At 36.7% G+C, this 19,764-nt stretch overlaps 1 protein-coding gene across 3 annotated transcripts in view; it reads right to left on the reverse strand.

Moving 5' to 3' along the window:
* The window catches only part of LOC105385502 (zinc finger protein rotund), a 132,963-nt gene that overhangs the window by 63,513 nt on the left and 49,686 nt on the right, over positions 1 to 19,764 (reverse strand). For 2 of the 3 annotated variants that reach the window (XM_038110285.2, XM_038110284.2), the window contains exons 5-7: positions 7,179 to 7,259; positions 2,518 to 2,638; positions 1,659 to 1,786 (exon numbers count right to left, since the gene is read on the reverse strand). In XM_038110285.2, coding sequence (XP_037966213.2) covers positions 1,659 to 1,786; positions 2,518 to 2,638; positions 7,179 to 7,259 — 330 coding nt within the window. The remainder of the gene's footprint in view (positions 1 to 1,658; positions 1,787 to 2,517; positions 2,639 to 7,178; positions 7,260 to 19,764) is intronic. The other variant, XM_038110286.2, reaches the window with a different exon arrangement.

The following is a 19,764-nucleotide window of genomic DNA, read 5'->3' on the forward strand; positions in this document are numbered from 1 at the left end:
TCCATTTTTAAAACATACCTCCCAATATGGGTAGTGTAGGCGTAGGCACCTGTGGAAACTGAGGTGTTTTCCGTAAGAAACGACCGTCTTTAGCGTTTATTATATTTAAATCTCTACATTCTAGAGTAGGTATTGAGTTTCTATAAATTTTAATTGAAGAGGGCTTGAAATGTGATTATTTTAGTGAAGTCAGTGTTTTTATCAAAATCGTTTCTCATGTGAATTTCACTGTTTCACAATAATTTCACGGGATATTTCCAAATGCATAAACTAGTTAAGTGTAACTCATCATCATCATCATCATCACGACCCATTACGTCCCCACTGCTGGGGCACGGGTCTCCTTCCAGTGAAGGAAGGGTTTAGGCCTAGTCCACCACGCTGGCCAAGTGCGGGTTGGTGGACCCCAACACAAGCAAGCTTGTGCTGAGAGAGTTGTCGGGTAAGTGGGCAACCCGACTGTCAGATGTTTTCAAGCCGCCCGAAGGCCTCTGACTAGGCTTAACGACTGCTGCCGAAGCAGCAACCGGGACCCACAGTGTAACTCAGTTATCTCTAAACTGATAGTTATCTATTTCCCCCCGTGTGGACCAGTCGGGGGCAGTTTTTGTCATGTCCTAATGTGATCATTAGGCAGAGAACTTGAGGGCAGTCGTGGATACTGGATTACGGGGCTGAGGGGATTGTTTTAGGTATTTTCGTGTAGTGGTCGCTATATTTTTTTACTTGTGGGCGAGACGAAGGGTGTTATGAGTTTCAGTTGTATGTCTGCCATTGGCTAACGTAGCTCAAAAATGGTAAACGAGAGTTCTTTTCATATTGTCCGATTTCGAAATTAAAAGCCGTGAGCCCATTTCACATATTTAATTCTTATCTGTATTAATGCGGTTTATTATAATGATTGATTTTGTGAAAACTTTATTGGCCCATTTAGGAATTATTTGTACTCATTGGTCGGTAGTGGTAGTGGTTGGTAATAATTAGTTGCTCTTGAAATAAATAAACATCACACAAGATCGAAGTTTCCTCACTTTTACCTTCAATTAAAATCCTACCTAAAGTCCAAAAAATCCTATCAAAATCCAAACCAGATTATAAGCTATACCTATTGTAGATACCTATAGCAAATAGCGCACTCTCTTCCATCCATTATGGTAGAGATTGCTATAAGGCCGCCTCTTTGTATTGTTTTATTTTTAACTTTTAATTAATGAAATTTTTGGTCTTGGTGCAAATAAAGTGTATTGTAAGTTGTAAGCGACGACGAAACGACGTACCTGTGCCACGCCGCTTGAGTATACTTAACAACGTGCCACTTACCTACATTTTTAGGTACCTATCTTTAATTCGAATCCTGCTTAAGATATGACAACCAGATTATTTACATTCAAATATAAACCCTAAGAATACCTGAGGGCACATCTTGCAGTGGTATATCCTCATCAAATCCCACCTAAAGCATCAGAACCATTTCGTTCAAACATAAACCCCATCCCACCTACCTGAAGGCACATCTTGCAAAACCTTCCTGAACCATCAAAATCACTAGTATCAAAACGAAGGCTGGACAGCGCTTACTTTTTCATACTTTGCAAACCAGTGATAAGTGTCTAGCTTTCTTTCTGTATACGGCCAAATCCAGACCCTATCCCACCTACCTGAGGACACATTTTGCAGTGGTACTTCCGGGCGTGGTGCAGCTGCTGCAGCTTGCCCGGCGCCTTGCCCAGCGGCTGCGGCACCACCAGCAGGTTGTTGCTGCCCACCGGTGATGAGGAGGAGGATCCTGGAGGGGATAGAGAGAATGTTATTATAACAGATGATGAGGAGGATTCTGGCAGAATAAACACCAGTGATGGTGACAGAATAAATGCTAGTTATGATAAGGAGGATACAGCAGGGGGAAGACATAGATAATTCGATCATAAGGATGGTCCTGAAGACCTAGCACGAAGTGCGCAAGCTAAGATGTGACATGAGTGACATGAGTGAACGCGGCTTTGAGAGCAACGGAATAGTTTTGCCACGTATTGACGATATCGATGCAATGACTAATTAATAAAATTCGTTTCTTTGAAATGCTTTTGAGTCTGAATTGAACCATACTCTGGTACCTGGGATCGCTACTATTTCTATAGGCACGATATAATCATAGTATGTATGGGAAATGTGGGTCACATTTCATTTCTTATTATTATTATTACAGCATCTGGCTCATGGACTGGTGGTGGCCGAGGCGCTCGTTCGCCTTTTGGTGTTCCTCAAGGAAGTATCCTAAGGCCAGTACCATTGCTCATATACACATATCTTACTTGATCGGGCCGGGCCGAGTCCAGCTCCGTACAGCATCTGGTGTTCCTCAAGGCAGTTTACTAGTACCAGTATTATTCCTCATTAACATAATCTCACCTGATCGTCCCGGGCCGAGTCCAGCTCCGTATAGCATATGTCCGCATATGGTGTTCCTCAAGGTAGTCTATTAGCACCAGTTCTATTTTTCATTCACACATATATTACCTGATCGTCCCGGGCCCAGCCCCGCTCCATACAGCATCTGACTCATGGACTGGTGGTGGCCGAGCCGCTCGTCTGCCTTCTGGTGGCCGCCGAGGCCGCCGTCGCCGGTGCTCATCTTGGCCTGGAAACAAAAAAGGGTGCATGGGTTAGAAGTTTGTCTGTTGTCATATCACACGTAGAGATATGAGAATATTAACCCTTAATAAAACATGACTATTAAAAATAAAAACATTGGTTTTCTTCCTTAACGGTTTATAATCGGTATGCGCAATGCTTATGTTTTTTGACATGGATAAAAGATTGGTGTAATGCCCAGTAAATATGCTGTAACTGATGTTATTATTATAAATAAATTTAATTGCAACTATTATAACATAATTGAGGGGGTTAAATAAAATAAATCATAAAGTTAAATAAATCATCGGAGTTTCAATAATATAAGTTGTTTTTTTTTTCAAAGTAATGAGTTCAGCTTATAAGTCTGTATAAAATTTTTAAATAGCTAAATTGATAAAGTTTCTACGGCATTTCCGTATCAAACTAACGAATGGTTACCATTAAAACACCAAACATTATAACCCTTCACCTAATTTATCCTTTTCCATTTCTCAAAACACAATGCGTGGTGAAAATTCGCTCCTTCATTTAACCCTTTAAACGGCTACGGGTAAATGAAGCGAAATAGCAAGGGGTCTGACCGACCCCCTGGTCACTTAGACAATCTGACTATGAAATATTGTGATAAGGAATAAGGATTAATCATTTCTTAACTTGGTTTGTGATTTTAAATTGGGATGTACCTACTGGTGATTGTATTTTCTTGGAAATGTGTAGCACTATTACTGGTGATGCAAGAGTTTTAACTGAAAAGCAACACTCAAAAATTTAATACTTAAAAAAATATTTTTAGTGGAATGGGATTTAGCAGGCCTTTATTTACATGTAGAGCCAATTAAAAGTATTCAAAAAGACAATCATGTCATTGAACATAATTATGTACTTACTCTTTTAGAAATAAGTTATGGAGTTTAGTAAAATATGTCTTCGATAATGTGTCTGTATTTCTTACTATTTCCTTTTTATACAAAATACAACCTACAGTATTAGATTAACAATATACAAACAAGATGGAGAGTCAGAGCAAAAGAAACGAAGTTTCTTCTATCACTGAGCTCTTTTTTTTAATAAATAGTTCGATTAGAAGCTTTGCGACCTTATTCATTGGTACAATGGTTGTCATTGAGTTGAACTTAAAACGGTTTGTAAATAAACAAAATACGGACAGTATTATGCTTTGTTTTTGTATGTGACACACCATCTAGTTTATTAAAATTAAAAAAATTAAAAATTATTTATTTCTGAATATGTTTACAGTATTCTTAAAGTAGGCACACTTTATACATTCTTAATCTAAGTCTACAGTTCTACGGGGCAGACCCAAACTAATATTTTAAATGAAGTTTGTCTCAAAACAATCATAATTTAGTGTGACCACCCGAGAGAATCGCGCGTGAGTAATGGGACGCCTTTAGGTAAATTATTGAATGTGGTCACCCTACAGTTGGGGACTTCTGACGAATGGTCACTCTAGTCGCAAGTGTGTTGCCCTTTTACCCAATAAACTTAATATGCAAACCGGATATTAAGATTATTGGGATTACTTATTGAATTTTTTGTGGAAGTATGTGATAAAAGATTGAATAGATACGAGTATTTTGACCATTATGCTAAAAACGATAAAGGTACCAAATAAAACAAAGGGTAAGAATAGTACCTAAGCACCTAGACTAATAAAATGAATGTACCTAATTTGATAAACACTTTATAAAAATTGCACGCGAATGGTATAGGTATTATGACATCATCTTAATTTAACCCTTAATTGCAATAAGGACCAGTAACTAGAAGGTTGACTAGTTAGACCCTGTGATTGAACCAAAAGCAAAAAGATGTAGTTAATTAGGTACTCAAATGTAATAATCATTACAATTTTTTTTGGTTACCTCTACGCTATACATTTATGTAGACTGGCAGACAGATACACAGATGAAACTTATAACCACCCTCGGTCGGCCATTAAGAAGAACCGTCAGGGCAAACTTTTCATACAATAATAGCGGCCGCTAAACGGGCTCGTTATCGACATCGATAAACTCGTGTAATGTCCAATCTCAACGCCGTATTTAGCCATATTTCGCGATATAGTGACGTTTCTATTCTATTCTATTCTCTGTGGGGGTGTAAGTACCCGCACCTGGCTCTCTCGAGTGGAACCTTTGTGCATATCCCCAAGGTCTAAACTGCCTTCCCATGCTTGGACCATTTCCCACCACGCTGGTCCACTGCGGTTGGTGGCTAGATATGCAGGTTTCCTCACGATGTTTTCCTTCACCGTAAGAGCGATGGTATACATTGTACTTAAGTTAAAAGAACTCATTGGTCATAGTGACGTTTATCTACGTCAACATTGAACCCATGTAGCGGCAGCAGGCCCACTACAAACATACAAACGAGTAGCAACAGAACCTAGCCTGAAATTAATACGTTAATTTAATTTCTACTCGCGTCGCCAGGGGGCGCCTCTGTGAATTAATTCCAAATATCCGTTCGGATATCAGCGGTTACCACCGGATAGTTGGGTGATTTACTACTGTTTATTGATAATTCTAGGGTCTCCGGGTGTGTAATACTGTGTAATTGTATGATGTTGTTGTTTGTTATTAAATTAAGCGATATTAGATTTCTACGCGATGGGATTTTGTAAAGTTTTTACTGAAATATAGCTTTTTTAGGAATATTGAAGGTTTTGTAGTCGATTATGTTTATTAGCTATGTTTCCGACGACCCCATATGGGATTCATACTAACGCATACGTGTAAAGTATAGCAAATATTTTCTATTCCAGGCTTGGTTATATTTTTTTAAGTCTGTATGGTTTTCTAGTTTTAACTGACTTCAATGTAGCACATAATTGTTTTCAAATCTTCTATTAACGCAAGAAAATCACAGAGTAAGATTAGACCTATCTATGTAGCATAAGATCATAAAACTAAACTCGAAACAGAAAGTTCCAAATCCATAAAAAGTTCAAAATTACACAATTCGTTTAAACATAGCATCATATTTTATCCCTGCTTCATTTAGCTTTGCTCGTAAAAACGAAAACTATAAAATGCCAATGACCTTTAGATGGGGTAAGAAAAGATATGGGTCATTCCCTTTCAGCCAGCTACTTTTATACTGCGATTTGACCATAAAGCAAACTGACTTTAGTTTCTTAAATAGTGCTTACTTCTATAATAGAGCAATAACCAACATATTTAAAAATTCTGTACAAAATTTTCACCTACTAAATATGGTTCTTAAACATGTTACATTTCCTTTACTCAAGCTAAGAAATTTTAACTGTGAAATGAGATGTTGAATTATTACCTACTTTTATTAAAAACTCAATATAAGAAAAAAACTAGGTACACTGATTATATTCTTTGCAAAAATGTCTGCAATAATATTGCATAGCTGCATGTTGTTTCCAATTTCAGTTTCAGAACGGCAGAGACCTGGCTTAGCATTGTACAAGTTACGCCATCTATCTCACGTTAATGGCAACTTCTGACAGAACCGCGCGCGTATCATTTCAGTGTTTTTCGACCCACTTCCGCGCTTTAGGGTTAAACGATAGGAATTACTTTTGGGGTTGCATCTTGCATACCTAGGTATTAAGTTGCAGTTTTAAATGGTGTCGCTGCTTAATGTAACATTCTATGCTAAATTAAATTTAAAAAAAACACGAAGTTTTGGTAGTTGGGTAGTGAAATGGGTCACCATCATTTGAAATGTGGCAATCAGGCTCAATACAGTAAGTATGATTTTATATAATTAATTTTTTATTTAAATAAGGTAGCTCAGACAAGAATGTGAGTCTGTGTAGTCGACAAATAAGTGTATGTAATTTATGCCCGAGGAGTGTTTTACATAGGGAAATCAATACTCTTTAATAACACGTGTCCATTTTACTCTATCACAAGTCTACTGTTATCTCAACGGCTTTATGAAAAGTCTACATTAGAATATACGTTAATAATTGTTACAGGCATGCTATAGGCTACAATAGTCAACATAGATCTACCAGCAGTCTACACGAGTCAACCATAAGTATACTTGGGTCTAGAAGCAGTATAAATGGGTCTAACGAAAGTCTAGTTCGCTCTACTGACTAAATGAGTCTTATCAGATAACAGATTCTATAGTCTACTGTGATCTAGGTCTACTATCAGCACACATGGATCTACAGGAAGTCTAGATCGCTTTACTTATGTCTTAATAGATTTACTACTAGTCTACAGTCTACCAGCGGTATACACGAGTCTACAACAAGTCTACTGGGGTCTACTAAGCTCTCAACTCGTAGCCCTGCTATCATCACATTATAATATAGTCTACTGCTGCAATCTAAGTATACTCGGAGTTTACAAGGGTCTACCAGCAGTATAAACGGGTCTAACAAAAGTCTACATTGCACGGGTCTACAACAAGTCTACTGGGGTCTACTAAGCTCTCACCTCGGCCTCGTCGCCCTGCTATAAGTCTACTGCAATCTAAGTTTACCATCAGTATACACGGGTCTACAGCAAGTCTACTGGTGTCTACTAAGCTCTCACCTCGTAGCCCTGCTTGATGGCCATGGTCCCCCGCGGGCGCGACCACGCGGCGTACTCCAGACCCTCTTTCTGTTGGCAATGCTGTAGACAAATAGTGAGGTCAGATTTTTACGACACCAACTATACTACCACTGGTACCAGTGGTTGGATAAGGAAGGCCGAGGACCGAGTGTTGCGGCGCTCCTTGGGAGAGGCCTATGTCCAGCAGTCAGTGTCAAATAAAGTTTTATCTTTCTTTCTTTCAGTGGATGATTATTGGCTGATGATAAACTATACTACTGCTATCGAGATGGACGAACGATCTAGTCAGTAGGTGAGATGCGAGGTGCATTTTTGGTTGAAAGTCGCGTCTTGGGTAGTGAAATATAATGCTGTCGAGTCTAGAAATATCATTGCAAGTATAATGATAGTAATGTCCTCCTAGCCGAATTTCGACTACGGCGGCCAATCTCAATTGAGATCAGCTATCTACGCAGGAGTAGATTATAGTGCCCAAGTGTGTGCGCAGTACACAGGAGCACTCTCTGTTCCATCACTCTCATAGCCCAATGGGACGGATTGACCGACACGACTGGAGAGAGCTAGGCGCAGGACCGACTGCTTTACATGCCCATCCGACAGCATGGATCGTTTCACTATTTCGGATAACAGGTGATCAGCCTTCTATGTCCTAAGCAAACTTAGAACCATTAATTTCATTGTTTGTTCATTGTTTATTCTTAAAGTTTACTAATGTTATTATTAGTTAAGAGTAGTTATCATTAACTTAGTAAAATGTTTCCTCATTATAAAGATAGCTGTAAGTACCTATAATTAAGTGAACACTTTATTAAGTATTTTATTTATTTAGCCTTGATGTATGTAACAAGTGTATCATTTGTTGGTCTTCAAATAAATAAATAAATAAATAAACCACAATTTAGAAACACAAATTGATGGTCCCACCCGGGAATCGAATCCAGGACCTCAGGGTCATGAAGCGAAGCTTCTACCACTAGACCACAGAGGTAGTATTGATAATTAATAACAGTACATTTATATGATGGTTCTTTTTAAAGTTTTCAGTGCGGGGAAGCGCAGGATGCAGGCCTCCGGTCGGACAAGGTGGAAAATATTGGGGGAGGCCTATGTTCAGGACTGGACGTCCTACGGCTGAGATGATGATGATGAACTATACTACTGGGGCTCTATCACGAAGTCAAAACGTAATAACACTTACGAAAAAATTAGAGTCAAATTCAATATGAATGAAACTGAAAATCATTGTCAAAACAAGTTCGCGATAGGTACACTGGTGCTTAGAGCGGTGTTAATTTACACCTCTATAGAACTTGCCCTGTGTAAAGTAGCCAAGGTATTGAAGTAATTTTACCGTATGTATGATTCTCTAACACTAATGATATTAAACTTAGAACGGACACATCGCAATGCTAAGAGGGCTTTCTTAAACAAATGTTTTTCGTATGTAGAGTTTTGATTCATAGTGCAGCTATTCACCTCTGCCTACCCTGAAAGGGAGTTAGTACGTAGGTATATGTTTATTAAAACAAGGCGTATATGTACTAGTATGTATGTTATTGTATTAAGATAATGAAAAACAGACTGAGAAAAACAATTTCGCGGAGAACCTTTTAAAGCGATGTGAAGTTATCCAGAAAAGCCGGTAGGTAGACACTTATATTACTGTTATAGTGCCAGTTTACTTATGTCTACTACTATTGATTATGTTTTAAAATAGTCGTGGGAAAGATGACTACTGTTAGGTTATTTTTAACAGTGGAGACCGGTGTATGTATAATAAATAGGAATATTATACACATATACGTTTGGCATAAATTAAAAGTAATATCTGCTGACTCTGCTGAGTACAATTTGATGACGACTAATCGTGTTTTCCCGGGTTCGAATACCGGAATTCAAACCGGGACTTCTCGGGGTTTGGTCTAATTGAACTTATCAAAAATCTGCCCTCGAAAAGATGTCAATTTTGTCCTCCATATACCTAGTAATATTCCATCAATATTCATATGAAAAATTTATTACATTCCTTTTACATAATATTATAACGTCTCCCGTCCATATAACACACAGGTAAAATAAAACTAGGTCACTATTATACCACTACAGTATAACTTATATCTTTACATCCCACCCCCACATATCACCCTTACAACTAAAGCCTTTATAAAACATTTCTGAAAGAGCATAACTCTTAAAAACCCCGCACAATAGCTATAATTCTTTATTATTGAAGATTTTCTAACATTTTCCTCCGTAAGATATAGCTATAGGTAGACGTTATATTGGAAAAACGATTTTTATATCCATGACCCCGCCAACGTATAAAATGTTGGTCCTAACTTGTGTTGCATCCCTGTCGGGCGTACGCGGAGTGAGCGAGAGGTGAGATCGCGTATGACGCTAAAATGTGTGTATGTGTGGTACACGTGTGTTATTGGACAGGAAAAGGTGTGGAGATGAACTTTTTTATGGATAAATTTTCTTTCACTGTGAATTTTATGATAATGGTATACATGGATATATTATAATGTTATTGCGTATTCAGAGATGATCGGTATTCGTTATTAAAAGTCAATAAAAAGTTACTGGATCAATTTGACAAATATTATAGGTACAAGATTGCTATTCTGATATATCTGACTAGGCAATCCTTTCATCACGGTGACCAACCCTTGTCTAGCTCTTGTGTGTATCACTGACAAGATAAAGAAACATCAAGTCAACATTGACACACTGGCAAGGAAATTATGTACACCAAATAGGACAGTGCACTATAAAATACTGCTGTTGCAGAAGATTGGTAAAACTAACATTACATTTAGCTAGTAGGGCTGGGCTAGCTTCAAAATCATTTTATTGATCACATATTTCTTTCATTACTTTATTAAGGGCGACTTGCACAAGAAACTTAAATCTACATTTAGTGTTAAATCTCGATTTATGACATAAATTTATATGAACTGACGTTACTTGAGTCGAGACTAGACACTAAGGGCGCCTTCAAATTAGTCGCTAGTAATTTGAAGGCGCCCTAAATCTAGATTTAAGATTAAGAATGTATACTTAATAATATTATGCAGTGTGAAATTTTATCAATGATCATAGATAAGTAGGGTAACGTAACGTACCTAGGGACATTTTCGACTACCCCAACTTTGAATGAAGCTATCGCAGCTTACAACTAAGATATAGATGTGAAATTTTCTTTATTCGGTAGGATATATAATCTATTATCACTAGTATTTGTGCTAAAGCTTTAGTGTGGCCAGATTTTATTAAATTAAGATAAAAGTAAAAAGGCTTGTTTTGACCCAAGGTACGTTACACGTTTGTACCTTGGGACACTGTTTCCTATAGCTTTGTACTATGGAAAATGCAAACTTCTAAATGAACCCTTATATCTCTGTTCTTATTGATTTACTGCATCTCTCTTCTGTCTAGTTTCACTCTGGCACTAATAAGAACAGAGATATAAGGCGTTATTTAGATGTTTGCATTTTCCATAGTACAAAGCCATAGGAAACAGTGTCCCAAGGTACAAATTTAACCGTGTCCCAAGGTACAAAAAAGCAATATTTAACCAAAATTTAAATATCTTTATTTTTAATTAATAGGAATCTTTCAGATAATTGCCATGTCATAAAATTAAATAACTGAAAAGTTATACGTGACATCCATGTCTTTATTTTGAGCATGCCTCAATGAGATAAAGCAACACAAAAAACTATACAAAAGCTACTTTTGACTCCAAAAAACTTCATATTGTCTTCAACACACACTCGATGCTGGTATGATCACGAGACTCACTAGTTTTGCCAAGCGAGTAAAATACTATACCTAGGATAGAATTTTAATGTGTTTATTTAGCCGGTTTTTAAAATACAATCAATGTCCCGAGGTACAAGCGTCCCAAGGTACGTTACGTTACCCTAGATAACGAAACACAACTTTTAGGCAACACAAAGTCCACTCCACGGCTCTCGCCCACTTCTATTCCTAAGAAAACCCCACGACGCTAGTATTTTTCTTAGCCCCTCGTGTGTGTGCGTGCCTCACACACACACACACACCCACACATGCACACTTTTTCACTATTTTTCCTCTTTACGTCCCCGTCGTATGCCAGTGTGCGTACAGACAACATTTCGCAGCGATATATCACGTGTCACCTAGGGAATAAGAGTGATTTTGCGAGGTGAGATGCGAGGTGCATTTTTGGTTGAAAGTACGCGTCTTGGGTAGTAAAATATTATGCTGTCGAGTCTAGAAATAACATTGTATAGATAATCAATAACAGTACATTTTTATGTTGGTTCTTTTTAAAGTTTTCAGTGCTTTTCGGTGAAGGAGGTTTTCGGCTACCTTCGTGTTGCCGGCTTGTTACGAAAACTCGACGCTGAAAAGGCGAATATTTTGTAAATAATGTAGGGATCATTCTTACAATATTCAGGAAGCCTGAAGTTGTCGAATAAAATTCATTTGTTATTAATATTAAATTAATCGTTATTCACCGTCATTGGGTTTCTGAGAATGGGTTGAAGATTTAATGCTTATAAAATTATTGGGGGTTCCTAACTTACATAAGGTCCATGTATGTCTAGGTCAGTGCAATCAAAGCATTTTTCACCTGACATCATTCGAGTTTTCTAACAGCAGTTAACACCGTTATAAATAAATACCTAAAAACAATCATTACTTTCGTCTCAAAAAATCGTCACTAAACCACCGACATGTCGCCTTGTCAACTCTTGTCCGTCCATTTGTCACGGCGACCACGAGCCAGGAAGTTGATGATTAGCTGTGCGCGTCCGCATTTTAAGCACTTTTTTGGCAAAAACCTTATTTATTTACTAGCTGTACCCGCGAACTTCGCTTCGCCTTAAAAAGTTTTCTCTTGGGAATTCCGGGATAAAAAGTAGCCTATGTTCTTTCTCAGGGTCTAGACCATATGTATACCAAGTTCCATTCAAATCCGTTCAGTAGTTTTGGCGTGAAAGAGTAACAGACAGACAGACACAGTTACTTTCGCATTTATAATATTAGTTAGGATATTAAGTTAAGATTGCACACACAACATAGTAGGAAAGGTGGATTTTTATCAAGAAGCCATTTCTGCCAGCCAATCAAATTTTAACCTTATGTTATTAAAAAAAGTCGGTTAAAAAAATTGGTTTCTATTTTTTTACGTTATAGTAATTTTTGTCATTATTCTTATTTCTTTCTATATATCTAAGTAGCTATACATCAGGTCATTAATAACAGCGTTTACCTTAAACATTTTTTTTTGAAAAAATAGCTATATCTTTACACACAACAACGAATCCAGTGATTGATCAGCGACAATGTACGTAGACCGGGACGCGACGACATTAGCCGGGGCTTACTGGGGTTTCCCGGCCACTGGGGGTTCCCCGAGATAACTATGTCATGTTCATTTCAAAACTTCACTTAAATTTTAAGATCAAAAAATGGGAATTCAAAATAGTTTATTTACACACAATGTAAGCATTGATTATGGACAATTGGACAGTGAGAGAAATATAAGATGTTACAAGTCTATACTGACTAATGAATTAATGATATTAGGTAGAGCACACATCAAATTTCAGTGAAGTCCACACTAGGATGTGCCTGTGTCGTAATCCTGGACTAGGTATTAGGAATATGCTATTAAAATAGGACTTTGATTCGGATTCTGAAAACACTAATTTTAATTTTAGTTCTATACATAATTTACCATTATTATTTTGTCATATTATTTAAGCACATGCTTGCCGATTTTACGTTCATACATTAATTTATTTATTATGTTAGCACTTAAGAATGAAAATATGAAGCATCCTGCTTAGTAAAAAATAAGAAAGATACAGATTCATCAAATTAGCAGGCCATCCGTTCCATACACAATTAAACACTCACTAACGTACGTCTGATTATCAAATCAGCTCTAAGACTTATAAATCTTATAATCCATGTTTAAAATCTGTCCAAACGGATCTTCCTCCACGGATTAGGGCAACGAGCGACCCGGAACAAGAATAATCCTAGCGGACTTTCCCCCTAACTTATCTTAGTACATACGTTATACTTATAGCAAGTAATTAAAGAATATTCTATCTATCTAATAACCACGATGTTGAAAAACGTAAAAATACACTCCTAAAAAGTTCCAGTGACAATAGCACAAAATTATTCCTAAACGGAAAATAGCTTAATGACGATGACGCCGTCTGCAATATTGAAGTACATTTAAAAGCGCATCAGAATTATTACCAACTAAAAACGTAAATATCAAATTATTTATCAAATTCTGAAATGATTCTGAATTAAATTCTTAAAAAGTGGAATTTTTTCATTGCTCTAAGTTCTAAGTGTACTCATTGCAAGTCATGTAAGTACATACGGTGATGAAAAACGTAAAATTGAAGTCGTGATAGCTAACAATTAGAAGTACAGGGTGTTATAAAAAGAATAGAATAGAATAGAAAAGGGGGTGACTCATGGGGTCATTCTAAACATTTTAATAGTACTACACAGGTTTTAAAATTCGCGATAAAAAATTGCTTCGCTTTCACGGAATGACCCCAAGAGTCAAACCCTTAGTCTAGACCACCTATTGCAGCATTGTGTATATTTTTTTAATTAAATTATTAAAAACGAAAAGTGGGTGCAGCAATGCACCTCTGCCTACTCCGCAAGGGAGTACATTAGTACAAGGCGTGAGTGTGTGTGTGTTGTGTTAAAAACAATGAGAGAGATTTCTTTGCATACCAAATACAACAATATTTTATAGGTACCGTTGTAAAGTGTTGCGGCATATGCTACTAAGAGGGGTGTCCCACGCCTGGCTGTGACTGAGACAAATAAGTGCTCCGCCGAGTGGAGTGTAGGTGTCACATTTTGTTGAAACCGCCCATCAAACGTTGCTTGGTAGACATCGGTCTTAGGAATAAAGCAAACTTCCTATTGTGCGTTATTTATACACAAAACTTACATATTTTCTTTGATTTGTTTCAGAGAACTACTAAGTGGTTCTTTAAAACGTTATTTTAGGTGATATAATCATTAAACAGTGTGTTGCATATGTAATATGTAGTATAGTAAGCCGAATGGTAACTGAAAAGAAGCAATCTGAAAAAGTAAAAAATAAAAATTGATAAAATAATATTTTTTTTCAGAGTATAAATCTATCCATTGCAAAAATTTTACTTTATGCACTTGTCTCTTCTTTTTAATTTCACCAGCCTAAACAATAATTCAAAAAAGGAACGCACGACGCTCGCCCCGCCCGCGCATTTCCGAACCCCCCGCCACAGCTGACGTCACAGAGACGTCTTCTTTAATCTCTCCCCGCGTAGATCCGTCAACGTCACGCACAGAGCGACAGATAAGGGTGACCGAAGCTTAACGACTTTTATGGGACATGTGCGCTTTGGAAATACGCGACCGATGTCTTTTTAAACTTGGCATTTCTTTGTGGCCAGTTTTAAATTTTATTCGAAGCTCAGAGTGCAAAGAGGTTGTGTGTTTTTGAATTTGGATTACTGAACGGTTACTTAATGATAATGGTGAATGGTGATAAAACGATTAGGAAGTCTTTACTAATCTATTATGAAAACATGATTAAAAACTCGATTTTTAATAATATGCCAATTGGCAAATTGTAATTTTTCAACATAAAACGTTTATTGCTCTTATCAATAATATTCCAGTTACTTTCATATACATCTGTTGCTTGCAACCTAACACATCCCAAACCGAAACCAGAAAAATATTACTGTATTAATTAATGAATTAATATTATGAATTCTATCACAACAATTAACTTTTAAATTATTCCAACAAATAAATCCCGTAGACAATCATCAAAGTTCCCATTGGTCCAGAAAACAGAACCTCAAACAGAATAGGAAAGAAAGATCACAATGCACAGACCGGTCATAAAAACTTCGCCTCTGCCGGGATTCGAACTTGCGACCCCCGCGAAGACGCATTTACGAGGTTATCGAACATGCCACTATTCTTACTAGTATTTATAGGTCTTTTGTGGACAATGCTGCATTTTCGAGCTAGAATAGAATACTACACTCGCGGGCAATGAAAAGGTTCCACTTTCAAAATGCAGACCCTAAATGTTCTTATTTTTTTAGGAGTAGGTACATTTAATTAAAATTTCATCACAATATTTGCATTTTATACATATTTTTATTTGTTCTGATGCGCTGTTAAATGTATTTCAATATTGTAGTCATTCAGCTAGCCTTTTCCGTGTAGGAGTCAGGTGATTTTAGAGTAATTAGGTGATTTTTGCACTGGAACTTTTTCATTGCTCGTGAATATCCCTATGATAACTAGGAGGCATTGACCAGCCTATACATACATACATATATTCACATTGCACAGTTCACACACTATCATAGCATTAATTTAATATTTACGTTATATAATTATCTTCCATTATTTATACCCGTATGTAATTCTAATCTCATTCAATGTAGGTATCTGCATATTTTAATTATTCATTGATAGATAGTGAAAAAGTTTAATGGACATAACGTAATGGGTATTATGCATGATAATTGCTTCGAATGTACATCTGTCTTTTAATAGGACGGTCGAATGGCGTAGTGGTTAGTGGCCCTGGCTGCTATGTCGATGTCGAAGGTCCCGGGTTCGATTCTCGGCTGGGGCAGATATTTGTTTAAAGACAGATATTTGTACTCGGGTCTTGGGTGTTGATATTATTATTTAATATGTATCTATCTTTGTATTTATGTAGACATATCAGCTGTCCGATACCCATAACACAGGCACTTCCTAGCTTGGGGTCGGATGGCCGTGTGTGAGGATGTTCCACACAATATTATATTTTTATTATTATTATATTACTCGTATATTAATATACCTACACAGGAACTAGTGCAGTTCAACTAAAGGTCACGCGACTTATTATTATGGAGAAGCATATTTTTTTCGCAAGTATAACAAAAGTTGTTCAGATTGACCTTATGAGTCCTTTCGTCTTAGTATACGACTTCTGCAACACCCTGTATATATATATATAACTGGTTAAACTAACAAAATGTCGTTAGAAAATGTGAAACGGATTCAATTTTGGTTAAGTGAAACAAAAAGCGGAAACACTGGGCATGTTGCCAATGTTTGAAGGATGAATTCAAGTTAAATTTTTTCTTCCCTTTTATTTTTAACCCCCGCATAATAGAGGGGTACTTATTATTATACGTTTAATGTGTCTGCGTATGTGTGTATCTGTCTTTGTAGCTCGCATATGGCTGAATCATTCGTTTTGATTTAGATTGTAATAAGTCGCAAGTACAACCTGAAATGTACGTATGTATGTAACTACCGAACCTAAAACTACATAGCAAAAAACAATATCCTACCTATGTGTTTTCAATATTTTCTCTTATCAATAAAAAAAACAATATTTATTTATATCGCCCGTTGATTAGCCTCTTATTATCCTGAAAGTAATTACTCTTAATAGCATTCCTAACCATGTCTATTTGGAGATAACACATCCCATCCGACATAAGGGCATGCACACACCAAGTGGAAATTAGTGCGACGATGAGTCGCCTCTGAACCCCACCACAGTCTGTCCTCGCCCTAAGATGGATGGTTTAAGGAAATAAATGCTACACTGCCTTGCTACGTCGAATTCCTTATGGGTAGAATTGGAACCGTCCTGCACCAAAATATTAATATTTTTGTCCCTCAGACCTCTCAGTCCATATTCATTAAACCCATTCCAAACCGAGATACCCAAACAAAAACTTTTACGTTCCGATGAAATGGTTCATGAAATGAAGGCTGTAAAAAATAAACATGCTTACCTACTTATTATTTTATTCCTAATCAGTGATCCCACAAGTTGCCAATTTTTTTTTACTCTATAATATTTATGTTTCCCATTACTATAAGCCACGCCACTATAAGTATGCCATAGGTTATTATTTTCTATAATATTCGTCGCATATAGCCGCCCCCTTGTTCGACACAGAATAGTAATTATAGCGTAGCTTCTTCTGAGCAATTGGTTGGTTATTGTTTTTCTGCCCACCGACCGACTAATGAGATCTATATAATGTATGTAGCGAACATGTAATGTATATCTAACAATATGACATGGTGTGTTGTGTAGACTTGTGCATGATTGAGTGTGTAAGTTTGTGTGTCAATATTTTTTAAATTATCACTTCAATAACCAGTTTTTAATTTTAAATTAGTTTTTTTGTATTTTGTCCTCTTTTGGTGCAAATAATGAAAACTAAACAGTAGACACACGACAAATTGTGTTTACCGCTATTAAATTATACCTACTGTATGTAACTTTTAAAATTTTCTGTGGCAAAAAAACTACTAATATTTTTATCGAAAATTTATTTATCTACACTGTTACATCAATCTCCTATACCAAGTCATATAACCGATTCGCAATTTAAACGTTTCAATACCCAACGTTTCGTCAATAACGCTCTGTAAATAAATATGAAACTATCAGCCGAAGCGTGTAAATGCCAGCATACATATGTATTAAATCCAGTACATAGTGGGTGCAGCTTTAAGGTGCACACAGACGTAGAACATGCACGCATATATATACACTTACGAGCAATGAAAAAGTTCTACTCACAAAATTCCGACGCCATGTACTCCTTTTTGCAAAATATAATTTTTTATTGAACACATTTGTTATTTACAGTCCAACGATAAAGCGATGATAATTAAGAGTGCGATTTTGCTAAGTCTTTTTATCATTTTCAGTTATTTACTTACATTTAAGTACATACGTTTTAAAAATTAATTACTTGATTGATAACAGCTTTTTGACGGATTTGTCCTTAAATAAATATAATAGTTCTATTTAATTTAACAATTAGTTAGAATCCACTTCCGTTTTCAGGACATTAGTTGGTAATGTTCTGATGGGCTATTAAATTGGGTTATTGGGTATTTAAATGGGCCATTAGTCAACTCACTGCTTCTACCGATTCTGGACTACGCGGATGTGTGTTATTTGGATTTGACCGAGGCACTCCTCAATAAGCTTGAACGCTTATTGAACACCTGCATCCGTTTCGTTTTTGGGCTACGTAAATATGATCACGTGTCCCAGTACCGCGCACAGCTTAAATGGCTCCCCATTCGAGATCGTAGAAATCTACGGATTCTATGTCTCCTCAAAGTCAAAGTCAAAGTCAAAGTCAAAATTTTTTATTCATCGTACAAATATAAAATTTTCTGATGAACGTCAATTTTTACAAATTACTCTCCTCTACCTCTTCTCTGTTCTCCACGAGCCAAATACTCCCCCTTACCTTAAGTCCATGTTTAGCTTTCTTTCTGACACTCACACTCGTCATCTCCGTTCCTCCCATAATCATCTCTTAGCACTGCCCTCCTTCCATTCAGGTTTCATGTCAGACTCTTTCGCTGTCACCGCTGTGCGTCTTTGGAATAATCTTCCCGAGAACATTAGGAAAGCTCCTTCTCGCAATGTCTTCAAGCGACTAACCCGTGCTCATTACCTCAGCAAGTTAGATAAATAGCATTTTCGTGTACCTCTTTGAATATTATTATTATGTATGTATATATTTATATATAATTTATAGTATAATATGTAAGTATATTTTATGTATTTCTATTAATTTAATTATCTAGTGACTATATTTAGATTTTCCTGTTTAATTTTTTTTTTGCACCTTTCTACTTGTTTTCTTGTACCTCCTGTAGGTTGGCTGGTAGAAAATGCTTTTAGCATTAAGTCTACCTTTTGTACACTTATGTTATATTTGTGCAATAAAGTATTAAATAATAATAAAATAAATAATAATAATAAATTCACTTCAATATTGCGTCATTAAGCTTGCCTTTTTCGTTCAGGAGTAATTTGGTGCTTGCTGTTCTATATAAACAAACACACTCATACCTTGTACTAATGTACTCCCTTGCGGGGTAGGCAGAGATGCATTGCTGCACCCACTTTTCGCCAGAGTGTTATGTTAGTCCCAATGTAATAGGGGGCGGGCCTATTGCCATTTTACGGGCACATCCAAGACCCGAGAACAAATGTCTGTGTTTTAAACAAATATCTGCCCCAGCCGTGAATCAAACCCGGGACCTTCGGCTCAGTAGTCAGGGTCACTAGCCACTACACCATTCGGTCGTCTTATATGTGCCAAATATTCGTTTTGTAACAAGCTCACACCAAGTAAAAATTAAATGTCTGTCGCCACCTTTAGACGCAACAGTTGTCGCTGAAATTAAGCTCCTATTGTGTACACATTAGGAGCTATAAAAACAATTACGCCTAGAAATGCGCTTCTGTGCATAATACTAAGTAGATATTGGATTAAAGTTTTGGTTTCGTTTTGCTAATGTGATGTGTGGAGTGAAGAGGGAAGTTAGATTACTTACTTTCTTTTGTTTAGGTACTAGATTATTTGATGAATACAGGGTAGAAATTTATCAGTGGCATACCCGTTATCAGGTTTAATATTCTAATAAACCTGATAAATATAAGTAACCTGGTATGAATATT

Source organism: Plutella xylostella, chromosome 27 (assembly GCF_932276165.1).
Source record: "Plutella xylostella chromosome 27, ilPluXylo3.1, whole genome shotgun sequence".
In the NCBI taxonomy this organism is placed as follows: Eukaryota; Metazoa; Arthropoda; class Insecta; order Lepidoptera; family Plutellidae; genus Plutella; species Plutella xylostella.